The sequence below is a fragment of the Bos javanicus genome, chromosome 8 (assembly GCF_032452875.1).
Source record: "Bos javanicus breed banteng chromosome 8, ARS-OSU_banteng_1.0, whole genome shotgun sequence".
NCBI classification, from domain to species: Eukaryota; Metazoa; Chordata; class Mammalia; order Artiodactyla; family Bovidae; genus Bos; species Bos javanicus.
In genome coordinates this window covers 86341802-86362706 of record NC_083875.1, presented here as the reverse complement: position 1 = coordinate 86362706, position 20905 = coordinate 86341802, and the positions used below count along the sequence as shown (strand labels likewise).

At 40.1% G+C, this 20905-nt stretch overlaps 1 protein-coding gene across 9 annotated transcripts in view; it reads left to right on the top strand.

Annotated features, from left to right (window-relative positions):
- Window positions 1-20905, top strand: part of LOC133253059 (serine/threonine-protein kinase MRCK alpha-like) — a 66354-nt gene that overhangs the window by 25720 nt on the left and 19729 nt on the right. For all 9 annotated transcript variants that reach the window (XR_009738160.1, XM_061426265.1, XM_061426267.1 and 6 more), the window contains 4 exons: window positions 12101-12184; window positions 13519-13624; window positions 15376-15512; window positions 16178-16314. Coding sequence is in view for 8 of the 9 variants with exons in the window: in XM_061426265.1 (XP_061282249.1) it covers window positions 12101-12184; window positions 13519-13624; window positions 15376-15512; window positions 16178-16314 (464 nt within the window). In the remaining variant the exon portion in view is untranslated. The remainder of the gene's footprint in view (window positions 1-12100; window positions 12185-13518; window positions 13625-15375; window positions 15513-16177; window positions 16315-20905) is intronic.

The window sequence follows — 20905 nt, the reverse complement described above, 5'->3', positions numbered from 1 at the left end:
TCTATCACAAGCCCATATACCTATTACCCACAAATTAAGAAAACAGTTTGCCATTTTTGTTCAGATAAAAAGAAAAATTGGGATGATACTGAACAGTTGAGCCCATCTAACTGCATTCTTTTGTCCTGGGAAGTGATCAGATATTTTGAAATGGTTTGCATTCTTCTGTCCACCCTCTTATATTTTATATCCTAGGCATGTGCTCTTCAATTTCAAAGGATTGCTTGGTCTGCTCAAAATACACAAATAATATCCCTATTGTGAAAATAATCTACTATTTTCACAGTATTTATTCATGTTAAGACAGTTCATCTTTAACTACTGTGTAGTATTCTAGATAATAAATATACTTATTTATACATAACCATGATATATAATTATGTTACTTTTTATGTATTGATGTCTTTTTTCCTTATTACAATTTCTCTGTTACAAAGAGCCTGTTGGGACCTGTTTGGCTATATACATATGGGAGAATTTGTTAGTTACTAGCTAGTAGAACACCTGATCTGCCTCTTGAGAAATTTGTATGCAGGTCAGGAAGCAACAGTTAGAACTGGACATGGAACAACAGACTGGTTCCAAATAGGGAAAGGAGTTCGTCAAGGCTGTATATTGTCACCCTGTTTATTTAACTTATATGCAGAGTACATCATGAGAAATGCTGGACTGGAAGAAGCACAAGCTGGAATCAAGATTGCCGGGAGAAATATCAATCACCTCAGATATGCAGATGACACCCCCTTATGGCAGAAAGTGAAGAGGAACTCAAAAGCCTCTTGATGAAAGTGAAAGTGGAGAGTGAAAAAGTTGGCTTAAAGCTCAACATTCAGAAAACGAAGATCATGGCATCTGGTCCCACCACTTCATGGGAAATAGATGGGGAAACAGGGGAAACAGTGGAAACAGTGTCAGACTTTATTTTTCTGGGCTCCAAAATCACTACAGATGGTGAATGCAGCCATGAAATTAAAAGACGCTTACTCCTTGGAAGGAAAGTTATGACCAACCTAGATAGCATATTGAAAAGCAGAGACATTACTTTGCCAACAAAGGTTCGTCTAGTCAAGGCTATGGTTTTTCCTGTGGTCATGTATGGATGTGAGAGTTGGCCTGTGAAGAAGGCTGAGCGCCGAAGAATTGATGCTTTTGAACTGTGGTGTTGGAGAAGACTCTTGAGAGTCCCTTGGACTGCAAGGAGATCCAACCAGTCCTGAAGGAGATCAGCCCTGGGATTTCTTTGGAAGGAATGATGCTAAAGCTGAAAATCCAGTACTTTGGCCACCTCATGTGAAGAGTTGACTCATTGGAAAAGACTCTGATGCTGGGAGGGATTGAGGGCAGGAGGAGAAGGGGATGACAGAGGATGAGATGGCTGGATGGCATCACTGACTCAATGGACGTGAGTCTGAGTGAACTCCGGGAGTTGGTGATGGACAGGGAGGCCTGGCGTGCTGCGATTCACGGGGTCACAAAGAGTTGGACATGACTGAGCGACTGATCTGATCTGATCTGATCTGAGCTAGTAGAAATGCATATTTCCAATGCATAATTTTGCCAACTGTTTTAATTTTTTGAGACAGTCAAACACTTTACAGAAATACTATAAGTGCAGTATATATTAATTTTTCCTAGACTATTTTAAAGTTGTCATTTGATTTTCCATCACCTTGAATACTTAATCTTGTACTTCTTACAAATAAGAATGTTCTCCTACATCTTATACATATACAGTACAACCATCATCACTAACATTGATGCATCACTACCGACTATCTAATCGTCAGACCCCTTCAGGTGTCACCAACTGTCCCCTCGTGTCCATTATTGCAAAAAAAAAAAAAAAAGCAGTTCAAAATTGTACTTTGCTCTTGGTTGTCGTCTCTCAATAGTTTCTTGCCATATGGAAGTCTCTTGCCATATTAGTCTCTTGCTAAAGTCTTTCTTTGACTTCATTACCTTGATACTCTCAAAAATCACGCTGGTTTAGAATAGAATATCCCTCATTTTACAAATGCTTTCTCGTGACTTGATTCAAGTTATGCATGTTTGTCAAAAATATCACAGAAGTGATGCTGTGGTCTTCTCCTTACATGCTATCAGGTGGTTCATGATTTTAATGTTTTCCATTGCTGATCATGCTTACTTGACCTCTGCACTAAGGTGGGAATTTCCAGGCCTGTCCACTGTGAAATTACTTTTTTCCCTTTGTAATTAATAAGTATTTTGTATAGAGGTACTTTGAAGCAGTAAGTACCACATTTCTTAACAGTTTGCAATTTACTTGTATCTGTATGGACACATAGTTTTTCATTTTACTTCATTGTTTACAATCCATTATAGTCATAATTTATTCTAGTATTCAAATGATTGTATAGCTCATCTTGTATTTTGCCAGCCATGGATTTAGCCATCTCTCCAAGCAGTACTGATTGCTTTCAGTGGAAAATGGTATTTAGAAGACAAGATCTGGGTGTTAGGTATGTTCATTGCTATGGGATGCCACTATTTCAGAATGCTTGTTGGATAGAGATAGAGAAAAATATATTTATATATCAGTCTCTAGGTAGAAATCTATGTATCTGTGTATCTGTCATCTATCTCTTCATCTATCATCTCTACTGTCCTACTCACCTACCTACTTATCTAACTACTTACCTGTAAAAACTATGAGTTCATACACACATTTATACCTCTAATTCCAAACCAACATTATAGGTTTCATTCTAGTTTTCTCCTTTTCTATGTTGGTAACTTCCTTGTGTGACAGTGAGAAACTTGCCTCTTTATACTCTCAGTGAAGTGAAGTCGCTCAGTCGTGTCCGACTCTTTGCAACTTCATGGACTGTAGCCTGTCAGCCTCCTCCATCCATGGGATTTTCCAGGCAAGAGTTCTGGAGTGCATTGCTATTTCCTTCTCCAGGGGATCTTCCCGACCCAGGAATCGAACCCGGGTCTCCCACATTGCAGGCAGACACTTTACCGTCTGAGCCACCAGGGAAGCTATTCTGTCACCTCTGTTCTCTGTGAGCAGTCTGCCATCTCCGCAGCTACCTCATCACTTCTCACACGGGATGGACTCTGTGTCGCTATCTTAGATTGCCCTCCTTGTGCACACTCATCTCACCTTGCTGGGAATAGAGTTTTTAAAAACCAATTTCTACTCTCACTTAGCAGCACATAAGAGTTCTCATTTCCTTATACCTATGTTGACACTTGCCAATACTAGACCGTTGAAATTTTGTAATTCTGATGGGTATGAAGTGGTATCTAATTATTGCTTTCATTTTGTCATGTAGAGGTTTTTCATTCTATTAGTAAAATATATCTCCTTTTACTGCTTGAGGTTTTTTATGGTTTTCTAAGAATTCCATTTCTACCGTATTCTTCTGTCCTCAAAGTGCCAAAAAGATTTAAAGTTTTGCTTTTTGCATTTAGGTCCTTAAATCAACAGGAAATTATATCTTTGTTTGTTCTGAAGTAGGAATCTGACTTTTGCCACCATGACACCATGATACCATGATAGTTACTTGTCCCAGGCTGAATTCATTGACTAATCTATCAACTCCTAATAATTTGTAATGTCACTTCTATCACTTATCAGCTTTATTTAGTTATTTACTTACTTATTTGGTTGTAAAATATACATGCTTTTGAACTGTGGTGTTCAAGAAGACTCTTGCAAGTCCCTTAGACTGCAAGGAGATCAAACCAGTCAAGCTTAAAGTAAATCAGTCCTGAATATTCATTGGAAGGACTGATGCTGAAGCTGAAGCTCCAATACTTTGGCCACCTGATGCAAAGACCTGACTCATTGGAAAAGAACCTGATGCTGGGAAAGATTGAAGGCAGGAAGAGAAAGGGGCTACAGATGATGAGATGGTTGGATGGCATCACTGACTCAATGGACGTGAGCTTGAGCAAGCTCTGGGAGTTGGTGATGGACAGGGAAGCCTGGCGGGCTGCAGTCCATGGGGTTGCAGAGTTGGACACGACTGAGCAACTGAACTGAAAATATACATAAGGGCTTCCCAGGTGGCTCAGTGGTAAATAATTTGCCTGCCAATTCAGGAGACATGAGTTCAATCTCTGGGTCTAAAAGATCTCCTGGAGAAGGAAATGGCAACCCGCTCTGGTATTTTTGCCTGGGAAGTCCCATGGATAGAGGAGCTTGGCAGGCTACAGTCCATGGGGTCACAAATGAGTTGGACACAACTTAGTGAGCAACAACAACAAAATTGGCATAACATAAAATATTCCATTTATTCATTTTTAAGTGTAGAGTTCAGTGGAATAAATTACTTTCACAGTGTTCTGCAAATGTAACTATTACATTATTTATTTCTCAAAATTTTCCATCTCCACAAACAGAAGTTTTATCTTCATTAAACCATAACTTGACATTTCCTTTCCCCTCCATCCCTGGTAAACTCTCATCTACTTTGCATCTCTATGAATTTGCCTATTCTATATATTTTATATAAGTAGAGTCATATAATATTTTCCCCTTTTTGTCTGGCTAATTTCACTTGGCATAGTATCTTCATATTTCATCCATGTTATAGTGTGTGTCAGAATTTCAATTGTTTTTAAGGCAAAAGAATGGACAAATAGACCAATGAAATATAATAAAATCCCCAGAACCATACAGAGGAACAAAGATAGTCTCTTCAACAAATGCTGCTTGAAGAACTGAACTTTCACATGCAAAAAATATAAACCTTAGACACAGACCTCACACTCTTCAAAAAATTAATTCAAAATGGATCATAAGCCTACATTTAAAATGCAAAACTACAACATAGGTGAAAGTCTCAGCAACCTTGCATTAGATAATGACTTCTTAAATATAAAATCAAAAGCAAGAGCCACAAAATAAATTTTTGATAAGTTGCACTTCATTAAAATTAAAAACTTTTGCTCTGTAAAAGAGACTAAGAAGACTAGCCACAGACAGGGAGAAAATATTTGCAAAAGATAAATATGATAAAAAAAAAAAAACCTGTCATCCAAAATATACAAAAACTGTTAAAACTCAAGAAAAAACTCATAAGAAAACAAAAAACTTGATTAAAAATGGGTCAAAGACTAAACAGAGACCTCGATAAAAAGAAGATACATAGATTGCAAATAAGTACAGGAAAAGATGTCCATATATATGTCATCAGAAAATGCAAGTTAAAATGATGCAATACCTCTACACATCAAAATCTGGGACACGGACAACATCAAGTGCTGGCAAAATGTAGAGCAATAGGAACTCTCACTCATTGCTGGTGCAAATGCAAAATGGTTCAGCTACTTTGGAAGACAGTTTAGCCATTTCTTACAAAATTAAACACTTTCAATACAGTCCTGGAATCATGTACCTCGATATTATTCAAATGAAATGAAAACTTATCTCCACACAAAATGCTGTACATGGATATATTTAGAAACTTTATTTATAACTGCCCAAGCTTGGAAGCAACCTTCTTCAGTTCAGTTCAGATCAGTCGCTCAGTCTTGTCCGACTCTTTGCGACCCCATGGACTTGCAGCACGCCTGGCCCCCCGGTCCATCGCCAACTCCTGGAGTTTACTCAAACTCATGTCCATTGAGTTGGTAATGCCATCCAACCATCTCATCCTCTGTTGTCCGCTTCTCCTCCTGCCCTCAGTCTTTCCCTAGCATCAGGGTCCTTTCAAACGAGTCAGCTCTTCATATTAGGTGGCCAAAGTATTGGAGTTTCAGCTTCAGCATCAGTCCTTCCAGTGAATATTCAGGACTGATTTCTTTTAGGATGGACTGGTTGGATTTCCTTGCAGTAAAGAGACTCTTAAGAGTCTTCTCCAACACCACAGTTCAAAAGCATCAATTCTTCAATGCTCAGCCTTTATGGTCCAACTCTCACATCCATACATGACTACTGGAAAATCATAGCTTTGACTAGAGGGACCTCTGTTGGCAAAGTAATGTCTCTGCTTTTTAATATGGTGTCAAGTTTGGTCATAACTTTTCTTCCAAGGAGCAAGCGTCTTTTAATTTCATTGCTGCAGTCACCATCTGCAGTGATTTTGGAGCCCCCCAAAATAAAGTCAGCAACTGTTTCCACTGTTTCCCCATCTATTTGCCGTGAAGTGACAGGACCAGTTCATCAGGCACTCTATCTATCAGATCTAGTCCCTTAAATCTATTTCTCACTTCCTCTGTATAATCTTAAGGGATTTGATTTAGATCATACCTGAATGGTCTAGTGGTTTTCCCCACTTTCTTCAATTTAAGTCTGAATTTGGCAATAAGGAGTTCATGATCTGAGCCACAGTCAGCTCCTGGTCTTGTTTTTGCTGACTGTATAGAGCTTCTCCATCTTTGGCTGCAAAGAATATAATCAATATGATTTCAGTGTTGACCATCTGGTGATGTCCATGTGTAGAGTCTTCTCTTCTGTTGTTGGAAGAGGGTGTTTGCTATGACCAGTGTGTTCTCTTAGCAAAATTCTATTAGCCTTTGCCCTTCTTCATGCCGTACTCCATGGCCAAATTTGCCTGTTACTCCAGGTGTTTCTTGACTTCCTACTTTTGCATTCCAGTCCCCTTTAATGAAAAGGACATCTTTTGGGGGTATTAGTTCTGAAAGGTCTGGTAGGTCTTCATAGAACCATTCAACTTCAGCTTCTTCAGCGTTACTGGTTGAGGCATAGGCTTGGATTACTGTGATATTGAGTGGTTTGCCTTGGAAATGAACAGATATCATTCTGTTGTTTTTGAGATTGCATCCAAGTACTGCATTTCGGACTCTTTTCTTGACCATGATGGCCCTTATGATTATACAGTGGAAATGAGAAATAGATTTAAGGGACTAGATCTGATAGACAGAGTGCCTGATGAACTATGGACAGAGGTTTGTGACATTGTACAGGAGACAGGGATCAAGACCATCCCCATGGAAAAGAAATGAAAAAAGCAAAATGGCTGTCTGGTGAAGCCTTACAAATAGCTGTGAATAAAAGAGAAGCAAAAAGCAAAGAAGAAAAGGGAAGATATAAGCATCTGAATGCAGAGTTCCAAAGAATAGCAAGGAGAGATAATAAAGCCTTCCTCAGTGATCAATGCAAAGAAATAGAGGAAAACAACAGAAAGGGAAAGACAAGAGATCTCTTCAAGAAAATTAGAGATACCAAGGGAACATTTCATACAAAGATGGGCTCGATAAAGGACAGAAATGGTATGGACCTAACAGAAGCAGAAGATATTAAGAAAAAGTGGCAAGAATACACAGAAGAACTGTACAAAAAGATCTTCACAACCAAGATAATCACGATGGTGTGATCACTCACCTAGAGCCAGACATCCTGGAATGTGAAGTCAAGTGAGTCTTAGAAAGCATCACTATGAACAAATCTAGTGGAGGTGGTGGAATTCCAGTTGAGCTATTTCAAATCCTGGAAGGTGATGCTGTAAAAGTGCTGCACTCAATATGCCACCAAATTTGGAAAAGTCAGCAGTGGCCACAGGACTGGAAAAGGTCAGTTTTCATTCCAATCCCAAAGAAAGGCAATCTCAAAGAATATTCAAACTATCACACAATTGCACTCATCTCACACGCTAGTAAAGTAATGCTCAAAATTCTCCAAGCCAGGCCTCATCAATACGTGAACCATGAACTTCCAGATGTTCAAGCTGGTTTTAGAAAAGGCAGAGGAATCAGAGATCAAATTGCCAACATCCTCTGGATCATCGAAAAAGCAAGAGAATTCCAGAAAAACATCTATTTCTGCATTATTGACTATGCCAAAGCCTTTGACTGCGTGGATCACAATAAACTGTGGAAAATTCTGAAAGAGATGCAAATACCAGACCACCTGACCTGCCTCTTGAGAAACCTATATGCAGGTTAGAAAGCAACAGTTAGAACTGGACATGGAACAAAAGGTTGGTTCCAAATAAGAAAAGGAGTATGTCAAGGCTGTATATTGTCATCCTGCTTATTTAACTTATATGCAGAGTACATCATGAGAAACGCTGGACTGGAAGAAGCTCAAGCTGGAATCAAGATTGCTGGGAGAAATATCAATAACCTCAGATATGCAGATGACACCACCCTTATGGCAGAAAGTGAAGAGGAATTAAAAAGCCTCTTGATGAAAGTGAAAGAGGAGAGTGCACAAGTTGGCTTAAAGCTCAACATTCAGAAAATGAAGATCATGGCATCTGGTCCCATCACTTCATGGGAAATAGATGGGGAAACTGTGGGAACAGTGTCAAACTTTATTTTTTTGAGCTCCAAAATCACTGCAGATGGTGATTGCAGCCATGAAATTAAAAGATGCTTACTCCTTGGAAGGAAAGTTATGACCAACCTAGATAGCATATTGAAAAGCAGAGACATTAATTTGCCAACAAAAGGTCCGTCTAGTCAAGGCTATGGTTTTTCCAGTAGTCATATATGGATGTGAGAGTTGGACTGTGAAGAAAGCTGAGCACTGAAGAATTGATGCTTTTGAACTGTGGTGTTGGAGTAGACTCTTGAGAGTCCCTTGAACTGCAAGGAAATGCAACTAGTCCATCGTAAAGGAGATCAGTCCTGGGTGTTCATTGGAAGGACTGATGCTGAAGCTGAAACTCCAGTACTTTGGCCACCTCATGCAAAGAGTGGACTCATTGGAAAACACCCTGATGCTGGGAGGGATTGGGGGCAGGAGGAGAAGCGGACAACAAAGGATGAAATGGCTGGATGGCATCACTGACTCGATGGACGTGAGTCTGAATGAACTCCGGGAGTTGGTGATGGACAGGGAGGTCTGGCGTGCTGTGATTCATGGGGTCACAAAGAGTCAGACATGACTGAGCGACTGAACTGAACTGACAGCACCAGATGCCATGATCTTACTTTTCTGAATGTTGAGTTTTAAGCCAATTTTTTCACTCTCCTCTTTCACCTTCATCAAGAAGTTCTTTAGTTCAGCTTCACTTTCTCCCATAAGAGTGGTGTCTTCTGCATATCTGAGGTTATTGATATTTTTCCCGGCAATCTTGATTCCAGCTTGTGCTTCATCCAGCCCAGCATTTCTCATGATGTACTCTGCATATAAGTTAAATAAGAAGGGTGACAATATACAGCCTTGATATACTCCTTTCCCTATTTGGAACTAATCGCTGTCCATGTCCAGTTCAAACTGTTGCTTCCTGACCAGCATATAGATTTCTCAAGAGGCAGATCAGGTGGTCTGGTTTTCCCATCTCTTTAAGAATTTTCCACAGTTTGTTGTGACCCACACAGTCAAAGGCTGTGGCATAGTCAATAATGCAGAAGTAGATATTTTTCTAGAACTCTCTTGTTGTTGTTGTTTTTTTAATAATACAACGGATGTTTGCAATTTGATCTCTGGTTCCTCTGCCTTTTCTAAAACCAGCTGGAACATCTGGAAGTTTATGGTTCATGTACTGTTGAAGCCTAGCTTGGAAATTTTGAGCATTACTTTGCTAGCATGTGCTGCTGCTGCAGCTGCTAAGTCTCTTCAGTCGTGTCTGACTCTTTGCGACCCTGTAGACGGCAGCTCACCAGGCTCCCCCGTCCCTGGGATTCTCCAGGCAAGAACACTGGAGTGGCTGCCATTTCCTTCTCCAATGCATGAAAGTGAAAAGTGAAAGTGAAGTCTCAGTCGTGTCTGACTCTTAGCGACCCCACTGACTGTAGCCCACCAGGCTCTTCTGTCCATGGGATTTTCCAGGCAAGGGTACTGCTGTGGGGTGCCATTGCCTTCTCCGTGCTAGCGTGTGAGATGAGTGCAATTGTGTGGTAGTTGTGCATTTTGTGGCATTACTTTTCTTTGGGATTGGAATGAAAACTGACATTTTCCAGTCCTGTGACCACTGCTGAGTTTTCCAAATTTGCTGGCATATTGAGTGTAGCACTTTCACAGCATCATCTTTTAGGATTTGAAATAGCTCAGCTGGAATTCCATCACCTCCATTAGCTTTGTTCATAGTGATGCTTCCTAAGGCCCACTTGACTTTGCATTCCAGGATGTCTGGCTCTAGGTTGGTGATCACACCATCATGATTATCTGGTTCATGTCGGTGTCTGGATAAATAAACTGTGGTACATGAAGACAATGGAACATTCAGTTCAGTTCAGTCACTCAGTTGTGTCCGACTCTTTGCAAGCCCATGAATCCCAGCACGCCAGGCCTCCCTGTCCATCACCATCTCCCGGAGTTCACTCTAACTCACATCCGTCGAGTCAGTGATGCCATCCAGGCATTTCATCCTCTGTCGTCCCCTTTTCCTTTTGCCCCCAATCCCTCTGAGCATCAGAGTCTTTTCCAATGAGTCAGCTCTTCATATCAGGTGGCCAAAGTATTGAAATTTCAGCTTCAGCCTCAGTCCTTCCAATGAATATTCAGGACTGATTTCCTTTAGGATGGACTGGTTGGATCTCCTTGCTGTCCAAGAGACTCTTAAGAGTCTTCTCCAACACCACAGTTGCAAAGCATCAGTTCTTCGGTGCTCAGCTTTCTTCACAGTCCAACTCTCACATCCATACATGACTACTGGAAAAACAATAGCCTTGACTAGATGGACCTTTGTTGGCAAAGTAATGTTTCTGCTTTTTAATATGGTGTCAAGGTTGGTCATAACTTTCCTTCCAAGGAGTAAGTGTCTTTTTAGTTCATCGCTGCAGTCACCATCTGCAGTGATTTTGGAGGCCAAAAAAGTCTCTCACTTTTTCCACTGTTTCCCCATCTATTTGCCATGAAGTGATGGGACCAGATGCCATGATCTTAGTTTTCTGAATGTTGAGCTTTAAGCCAACTTGTGCACTCTCCTCTTTCACTTTCATCAAGAGGCTCTTTAGTTCCTCTACACTTTCTGCCATAAGGGTGGTGTCATCTGCATATCTGAGGTTATTGATATTTCTCCCGGCAATCTTGATTCCAGCTTGTGCTTCCTCCAGCCCAGCGTTTCTCATGATGTACTCTGCATATAAGTTAAATAAGCAAGGCGACAATATACAGCCTTGACGTACTCCTTTTCCTATTTGGAACCAGCCTGTTGTTCCATGTCCAGTTCTAACTGTTGCTTCCTGACCTGCATACAGGTTTCTCAGGAGGAAGATCAGGTGGTCTGGTATTTGCATCTCTTTCAGAATTTTCCACAGTTTATTGTGATCCACACAGTCAAAGGCTTTGGCATAGTCAATAAAGCAGAAATAGATGTTTTTCTGGAACTCTCTTGCTTTTTCAATGATCCAGAGGATGTTGGCAATTTGATCTCTGGTTCCTCTTCCTTTTCTAAAACCAGCTTGAACATCTGGAAGTTCACAGTTCACGTATTGCTGAAGCCTGGCTTGTAGAATTTTGAGCGTTACTTTACTAGTGTTTGAGATGAGTGCAATTGTGCAGTAGTTTGAGCATTCCTTGGCTTTACCTTTCTTTGGGATTGGAATGAAAACTTACCTTTTCCAATCACATAGATAGCTGTATTTTATATGACTTTGAAGTCTGTTTAAGATACGTAATCTAAATTATCTGAACCTATTTTTAGATTATTAGTATTCACATAATCTTGCTGAACCCTCTATAATTGTTTTAGTATATTTCTACAGAATTTAAATAATAAATTACTTCTACATTTAAAAAATTAGTAGTTCAAAAATCTTTTGAAGATTCTGATCATATATCTACTTGCTAAAATTATCTTTCAAATATTTTTAGGATTACTATTTTTCTTTTGGACTTCCCAGATGGCCCAGTGGTTAAGACTCCATGCTTCCACTGCAGTTGTCATATGTTCAGTACCTGCTAGAGGGAGTTCCACATGCTGCAGGGCTCAGCCAAAAAATAAAATTCTTCTTTAGTATAGTCTACATGTTATGACACACATTTTAAAATAGCCAAATTGAAATAAAGTATATGAAATAAGTATATTTTTATAGAAACTAAAAGCATAGATTTAAATTACTTAAAATATATATATTGCCCTGTGAGAATTTTATTTTTACTGTCTTTTTGTATAGCAAATATAATTCTTTTACTTTACTTGAGAAATAATTTAATTCTTATAATTTTGGTGATGTGGGTGACTTACCTATCTTTATTTTTGTCTCTTTGTCTCAGATCACAGATTCTGCTCACCTTCCCGTCCACACACCAACAATAAAGAGAAAGGAATGTCATAGCAGAATCTTCTTTCCAACTAAGGTACTTGATTTAGTTATAAATTTAGCAAGTCTTTGAAAAATGACAAGTTGGTTTTGGTCTCTAACCTACCCCTTCCCTTACCTTCTTTTCCCTTCCTTCCTTCCTTCTTATTTTCCTTGGAAACTTCTGGTTAAACATAGCAGATTTAAAAATGCATACTTTTCTTTTCTTTTTCTTTTTTTGCTTTCTAATGAAACTTACTAACCCAACCAAAGAGAGAGAAAAAGTAGAAAAATAAGCCAATGTAATTTTGGAAGATGGAAGAACCTGAGTGAGAGGTTAGGATGACTGAAAAATCTGAATGTCAAGGGTTTAGAAAGGTCTTACTAAGTCACAAGATAATTAAGATTTTGCACACCTAGAAAGATTCAGGAACTAGAGACACCAGATTCTTCAGGAGGCAGGGGTGACTTGCAGTGCTGAAGAGAGGAATAAATTAATCATCTGAGAAAGAGCAAGTAGCCCCTATACACACACTACCCATTGCACATGGTAGGGAGTGCAAGTCTGTCCCCTCACAGATTGGGAAATATACACAAGGAAGGTGAGAAAACTGGCCAACTAGTGTTTAGGAAGGCCAGCTTTGGTTATAATTTTGTTATACATATTGCTATTTTATGACGATAATTTCAGGTCAAAAAGATATGATACAGAAATGGAAAATCTATAGTGGGTTGTCAACTTGATAATTCTGTGAAAACATCTACAGTTTTAGGTATTGAGGTTTCAGTGAGAAATTTCAGGGTGCCTTCTGTCTTGAAGGTATAATAGGTCTTGCTTAACTTAATAGAAGTGTTCCATTTCCTGGAGCACATTCTTTTTTATTGATAGTAGAAAATGAAACACATAATTTGCTATAGAGATAAAATTTTGAGATTATTCTTTCTTCTAAAGAAGGTTTTAAAAACCATATTATTTTTGCTACCCCTCCCCGATAAAAATATGTGTACATAGGCAATTTGACTCCATTTGTTATAAAGGAATGATTTGAAGAATTTGTCAATCTAGAATTTTTTAAATGTTCAGAGCATATCAGCTCAAATAGAAGTCAGGCTTTATTGCTACTACTTCCAAGTAGTAACAATGTACATTTGGTCACCACTTAAATAGTTCTCTTTCTTCTTCTCCTCCTCCTACACACCCCCTTTCTCTTCTTGGTATTTTTTTAAATCAGAATTTTCCAATTATGAAGTACTTAGGGGCAAGAATCTTAAATGCTGGTGAAAAGGGGAAAGCTGCTTTTCTTTGGGGCAGGAGGGGTTGAAGGAATCACCAGAATCACCTATTCAAAGTTACTTAACCATCAGTGTGCATTTGGTCTCTTTGTTTTACAGCATAAGGCCCACCGGTTTTTCCTCACATCCTTTACTGCTCCCACCAAATGTCACCAGTGCACGTCTCTGATGGTGGGTTTGATAAGACAAGGCTGCACCTGTGACGGTGAGATCTGAGGAAGGGATACATGGAGTCAGACTCATAATCCTTGTATCTAAGTGTTTTAGCCAACTCAGCGCCATAACAAAGTACAGAGACTGGGTGACTTCCAAACACAGTCATATGTTCCTCACTGGCTGGAAGTCTCAAATCAGAATGTCAGTATGGCCCAGTTCTGGGGAGGCCTTCTTGCAGGCTGCAGACAGCTGCCTGCTTGCTGTGTCTTCAACGGGTGGAGGAGCCAAGGAGCTCTGTGCAGTCTTTTTTGTAACGGCGCTGATCCCATTCTCGAGGGCTCCACTCCCATGTCCTCTCACGGACCCCATCTCCAAATACCATCACGAGGGGATTACGATTTTGATATATCATTTATGAAGGAATGCAAGCATTCAATCAGAAATTTCGTTCTCTTTGAATTGTGGAAGCATGACAGTGAACTGATCGCTTTACTAAAAATCCCTCTGAATCTATTTCATATGGGGGCTTCTGAAGAGACATCTGCACTGTGCAGCTCCAAAGAGCCTCATACCCTCACAGCCCACGTGAAAGCACCCCAGGGAGGTGTGCTATGTAGTCTTCAGACAGGGCCACAGTTATTAGGAAAATGTGTTTAGATAAATTTTGTTCTTTATAGCAATAGTAGAGTGTGAGGACCACATTCACCAGCTTATGTGACAGGAAAATAGAATGCTAGCCTTGAGTTGTAATCCTTTTATTTTACTCATTGAATTTATTATGACATCATTGAAAGAAAGAAATATAGTTTTGGAAATATCAAACAGTATATCACAGTGGAAAAATCCCATGGATGGAGGAGCCTGGTAGGCTGCAGTCCATGGGGTCGCTAAGAGTCAGACATGACTGAGCGACTTCACTTTCACTTTTCACTTTCCTGCATTGGAGAAGGAAATGGCAACCCACTCCAGTGTTCTTGCCTGGAGAATCGCAGGGACAGGGGAGCCTGGTGGGCTGCCGTCTATGGGGTCGCATAGAGTTGGACACGACTGAAGCGACTTAGCAGCAGCAGCAGCAGCATATCACAATGCCGCACAGACACTTCATACCTCATCCTAGGGAAAAGACTCTATTAATAGCCAGTCTCTCGAGTGCCCACTCAGGAACACATGGTGTGGAGTAGGACAGCTTTCTTGTCCTCAGCACTATGACAATCAGAGATGCCTTAACCATAAATACATCCCAGCATATTAAACAAAGTAGGACTTTACAGGGGGAATTATGTGCCCATGCAATCCTCCTAGGGCAGCAGAGGCAGCTTCTGAGCTGAGCTCCCAGAGCATTTCCTGCTGCCAGCATCACTCAGTCTCTGCTGAGCCTGGAACAGCTCCCACCAGTGTCATAAGAAGATGGTGAGTCCAGAAGCTGCCACTACTGCTGCAGCCCTTAAAACCTGCAACTTCTGCCAGTAGCAAGAAACACCCTGCTGCTGCGGAGTTAAGAGAGCTTCCATCAAATCAGAAGCCATTCCTGCAGCTGTCACTCCCTGTCACTATCCAAGCCAGTAAATTGATGTGCTGAGTTTTGTAGCTCTCCTGGCTTGACTCAATTCAAAGTCTCACAGAAGGTTATCTTACCCGCAGAATTTACGTCAGGTCCAAAACTTAGTTCCAAGGGAGTCTGGGGCAGGTAGTTTTTAGCATTTTGATCTCTAGGATAGAGTAGGCAGAATTGCAGTGGGGGTTGAGGGAGTCAACCCATTTTACCCCCTACAATCACATCTCTCTATTTCCTTCAAAAAGCATGTGGGTTCTCATGTCACACAGCCTGTGTAGAAAAAGCTCCAAGAGCTTGTCCCGTGCCTTTTCATCAGAAGAAAGGTGCCTTCTGTCTAGACCCACAGAAAGGCTTGGGAACAGTCTATGAAGGCCATGTCTGGGTAAGTGGCAATGTTCTGGGTTCCCATGAACTCTTAAAGAGTTTATTAATCACTTTTCAAAATGCATGTACAGTATTTGTCAGAAGTATTTACGATATGTTATACAATATTAATTATATTAAATTGAAAATATTTTGTGCATCTTAAGAATATGGTTTCAAAACTAAGTGTAGCTGCCCCCAATACGGTATTTTCAAATTTCCCAAAGTTTTCTGTTTAGACATTACCTTACAATGAACAAATGCTAAAATCTGTCCTGATGATGTAACTTTGACTTCCAGTCAGCAATAATAACTTATGAGATTAAAAGTGAAAAAAATCTTCCTGAGAAATATTTAAAATCTGAGGTGATTTTGGAGTTACCAAATTTGAATTTAATGTTACCTTAGAGGCAAAGCTGTGACTGTTATTTGAATGAATTGCTTGTGCTAATTGAAATAGTATTAATATATTTTTCACATGCATGAATTATTCAGTAATTAAAAGAATTGCCTTGCTTTTAAATCTCAATCATGTTATGTCGTTGGGTTCCAATCTTTTAACAAGAAACATGATAGGTTTATAACACATTTGTATTGTTTTAATTTTATATGTAATAATTGTGTAGTGTTTGATGTTTCAGCTTGGATTGCTTTTATTTGTTTCTTGAAAAATAAAAACTAAAGATTCCAAAGAAAGCAGGCATGAAAAAAGGATGGCAGAGGGCATTGGCCATAGTTTGTGACTTCAAACTCTTCCTATTTGATATGAATGAAGAAGACTCAAAACCCAATGTTGTAGTGAGTCAAGTAATTGACATGAGGTAAGCTTTGAAAGGGAGAATTTTTTTTATCAAAACAAGATCTTGAATAAAAATGGTTTCTGATATTCTTTTAAGTAGTGTTGTCACAACTTAAGTTCCCAATTTTCACCATTTCCATGAGGACTTTAAAAATGATTTTCCTAAAGTTTGCATCATTACCTCTTAGATGTGGATTATAACTGTGTAATATTTGTAAGAGTTTTTTGGGGTTTTTTTTTAGTCAGAAGTTTATTTTCTTATTATGTTTGCATGTGTTTATAGCGGGGCTTCCCTGTTAGCTCGGCAGTAAAGAATCTGCCTGCAATGCAGGAGCTGCGAGTTCGATCCCTGGGTCAGGAAGATCCCCTGGAGGAGGGCATGGCAACCCACTCCAGTATTCTTACCTGGGGAATCCCATGAACAGAGGAGCCTGGTGGGCTATAGTCCACGGGGTCACAAAGAGTCAGACATGACTGAAGTGATTTAGCACAGAACAGCACATGTGTATAGCAGGAAAGGAAATACAACCTCAAAACCAAAAGTTCTTTACATTGAGATATTATTTATGTATTATAAAATTCACTATTTAAAAATGTGGAATCCACTGGTTTTTAGTATATCACAAGCTTGTAAACCATCACCATAACCTAATTTCAGATTTTCATCACATCAAAAAAAAAAAAAAAAAAAAAACCCTTATTAATTAGCAGTCACTCTACATTCACCACTGCCCCCAGCCCCTGACAACCATTAACCTGTTTCTGTCTCTATGGATTTGCCTATTTTAAATTTTTATATAGATGAAATCATAAAATATGTGGAATTTTGTAACTGGCTTCTTTCACTAAGCATAATTTTTCAAGACTCACCCATGGAGCATGTATCAGTACTTCATTTTTCATGGCTGATGCTCTTTGTCAGATCGAGAAACTGGTCTTCTCTTCCTGGTTTGTTGAGTCTTTTTATCTGGAAAGGTGTTGTTGGATATTGGCAGATGGTTTTTTGGGTCTCTTGAGATCATTGTTGTTTTTCCCTTAACTCCCATGATTTATTACATTATTTTTTAATTTATTTTTTAATTGGAGGAAAATTACTTAACAAAGTTGTGTTGCTGTATGACGACATAAATCAACCATAATTATACATATATACCTTCCCTCTTGAGCCTCCTTCTTCCCTGCCCCCGCCAATCCCACCCCTCTAGGTTGTCATAGAGCTCCAGACTGGGCTTCCTGTGTTACATAGCAACTTCTCACCGGTTACCTATGTTACACACAATAGTGTATATATGTTGACACTACTTCTCCATTCATCCCACTCTGTCCCCACTGTGTCCACAAGTCCATTTTCTACACCTGTGTCTCCATTCAGTTCAGTTCAGCTCAGTGGCTCAGTCATGTCCGACTCTTTGAGACCCCATGAATTACAGCACGCCAGGCCTCCCTGTCCATCACCAACTCCCGGCGTTCACCCAAACTCATGAAGTGATGAGACCAGATGCCATGATCTTAGTTTTCTGAATATTGAGCTTTAAGCCAACATTTTCACTCTCCTCTTTCACTTTCATCAAGAGGCCTTTTAGTTCTTCTTCACTTTCTGCCATAAGGGTGGTGTCATCTGCGTATCTGATGTTATTGATATTTCTCCTGGCAATCTTGATTCCAGCGTGAGCTTCTTCCAGCCCAGCGTGTCTCTATTAGTTCAAATCAGTCACTCAGTCATGTCCGACTCTTTGCGACCCCATGAATCACAGCACGCCAAGCCTCCCTGTCCATCACCAACTCCCGGAGTTCACTCAGACTCACGTCCATCAAGTCAGTGATGCCATCCAGCCATCTCATCCTCTGTCGTCCCCTTCTCCTCCTGCCCCCAATCCCTCCCAGCATCAGAGTCTTTTCCAGTGAGTCAACTTTTCACATGAGGTGGCCAAAGTACTGGAGTTTCAGCTTTAGCATCATTCCTTCCAAAGAAATCCCAGGCTGATCTCCTTCAGAATGGACTGGTTGGATCTCCTTGCAGTCTAAGGGACTGTCAAGAGTCTTCTCCAACATCACAGTTCAAAAGCATCAATTCTTCGGCACTCAGCCTTCTTCACAGTCCAACTCTCACATCCATACATGACACAGGAAAAACCATAGCCTTGACTAGATGGACCTTTGTTGGCAAAGTAATGTCTCTGCTTTTGAATATGCTATCTAGGTTGGTCATAACTTTCCTTCCAAGGAGTAAGTGTCTTTTAATTTCATGGCTGCAGTCACCATCTGCAGCGATTTTGAAGCCCCCAAAAATAAAGTCTGATACTGTTTCCACTGTTTCCCATCACCATGAAGTGATGGGACCAGATGCCATGATCTTCATTTTCTGAATGTTGAGCTTTAAGCCAGCTTTCTCACTCTCCTCTTTCACTCTCATCAAGAGGCTTTTTAGTTCCTCTTCACTTTCTGCCATAAGGGTGGTTTCATCTGCATATCTGAGGTTGTTGATATTTCTCCCGGCAATCTTGATCCAGCTTGTGCTTCATCCAGCCCAGCGTTTCTCATGATGTACTCTGCATATAAGTTAAATAAGAAGGATGATAAAATACAGCCTTGATGTACTCCTTCTCCTATTTTGAACTAGTCTGTTGTTCCATGTCCAGTTCTAACTGTTGCTTCCTGACCTGCATACAGGTTTCTCAAGAGGCATGTCAGGTGGTCTGGTATTCCCATCTCTTTCAGAATTTTCCACAGTTTATTGTGATCCACACAGTCAAAGGCTTTGGCATAGTCAATAAAGCAGAAATAGATGTTTTTCTGGAACTCTCTTGCTTTCTCAATGATCCAGCAGATGTTGGCAATTTGATCCCTGGTTCCTCTGCCTTTTCTAAAACCAGCTTGAACATCTGAAAGTTCACGGTTCACATAATGCTGAAGCCTGGCTTGGAGAATTTTGAGCATTACTTTACTAGCGTGTGAAATGAGTGCAATTGTGCGGTAGTTTGAGCATTCTTTGGCATTGCCTTTCTTTGGGATTGGAATGAAAACTGACCTTTTCCAGTCCTGTAGCCACTGCTGACTTTTCCAAATGTGTTGGCATATTGAGTGCAGCACTTTCACAGCATCATCTTTCAGGATTTGAAAGAGCTCAACTGGAATTGCATCACCTCCACTAGCTTTGTTCATAGTAATGCTTTCTAAGGCCCACTCGACTTCACATTCCATGATGTCTGGCTCTAGGTCAGTGATCACACCATCGTGATTATCTTGGTCGTGAAGATCTTTTTTGTACAGTTCTTCTGTGTATTCTTGCCACCTCTTCTTAATATCTTCTGCTTCTGTTAGGTCCATACCATTTCTGTCCTTTATTGAGCCCATCTTTGCATGAAATGTTCCCCTGGTATCTCTAACTTTCTTGAAGAGATCTCTAGTCTTTCCCATTCTGTTGTTCTCCTCTATTTCTTTGCATTAATTGCTAAGGAAGTCTTTCTTATCTCTCCTTGCTATTCTTTGGAACTCTGCATTCAGATGCTTGTATCTTTCCTTTTCTCCTTTGCTTTTCACTTCTCTTCTTTTCACAGCTATTTGTAAGGCCTCCCCAGACAGCCATTTTGCTTTTTTGCATTTCTTTTCCATGGGAATGGTCTTGATTCCTGTCTCCTGTACAATGTCACAAACCTCAGTCCATAGTTCATCAGGCACTCTATCTATCAGATCTAGTCCCTTAAATCTATTTGCCACTTCCACGGTATAATCATAAGGGATTTGATTAGGTCATACCTGAATGGTCTAGTGGTTTTCCCTACTTTCTTCAAATATATGTAAATATATTTCTATATTTTCTATTCTGCTACTTTAATATGTACAGTATTTTCAACATCTTACAATAGCTACCAACAAATGGTATGGAACTTTCAGTTCAGTTCAGTTCAGTTGCTCAGTCATGTCCGACTCTTTGAGACCCCATGAATTGCAGCACACCAGGCTTCCCTGTCCATCACCAACTCCTGGAATTCACTCAGACTCACATCCATCAAGTCAGTGATGCCATCCAGCCATCTCATCCTCTGTCGTCCCCTTCTCCTCCTGCCCCCAATCCCTCCCAACATCAGAGTCTTTTCCAGTGAGTCAACTCTTCGCATGAGGTGGCCAAAGTACTGGAGTTTCAGCTTTACCATCATTCCTTCCAAAGAAATCCCAGGCTGATATCCTTCACAATGGACTGGTTGGATCTCCTTGCAGTCCAAGGCACTCTCAAGAGTCTTCTCCAATACCACAGTTCAAAAGCATCAGTTTTCAGGGTTCAGCCTTCTTCACAGTCCAACTCTCACATCCATACATGACTACTGGAAAAACAATAGCCTTGACTAGATGGACCTTTGTTGGCAAAGTAATGTTTCTGCTTTTTAATATGGTGTCAAGGTTGGTCATAACTTTCCTTCTGAGGAGTAAGCCTCTTTTTAGTTCATTGCTGCAGTCACCATCTGCAGTGATTTTGGAGGCCAAAAAAATAAACTTTGACACTGTTTCCACTGTTTCCTCATCTATTTCCCATGAAGTGATGAGACCGGATGCCATGATCTTAGTTTTCTGAATGTTGAGCTTTAAGCCAACTTGTGCACTCTCCTCTTTCACTT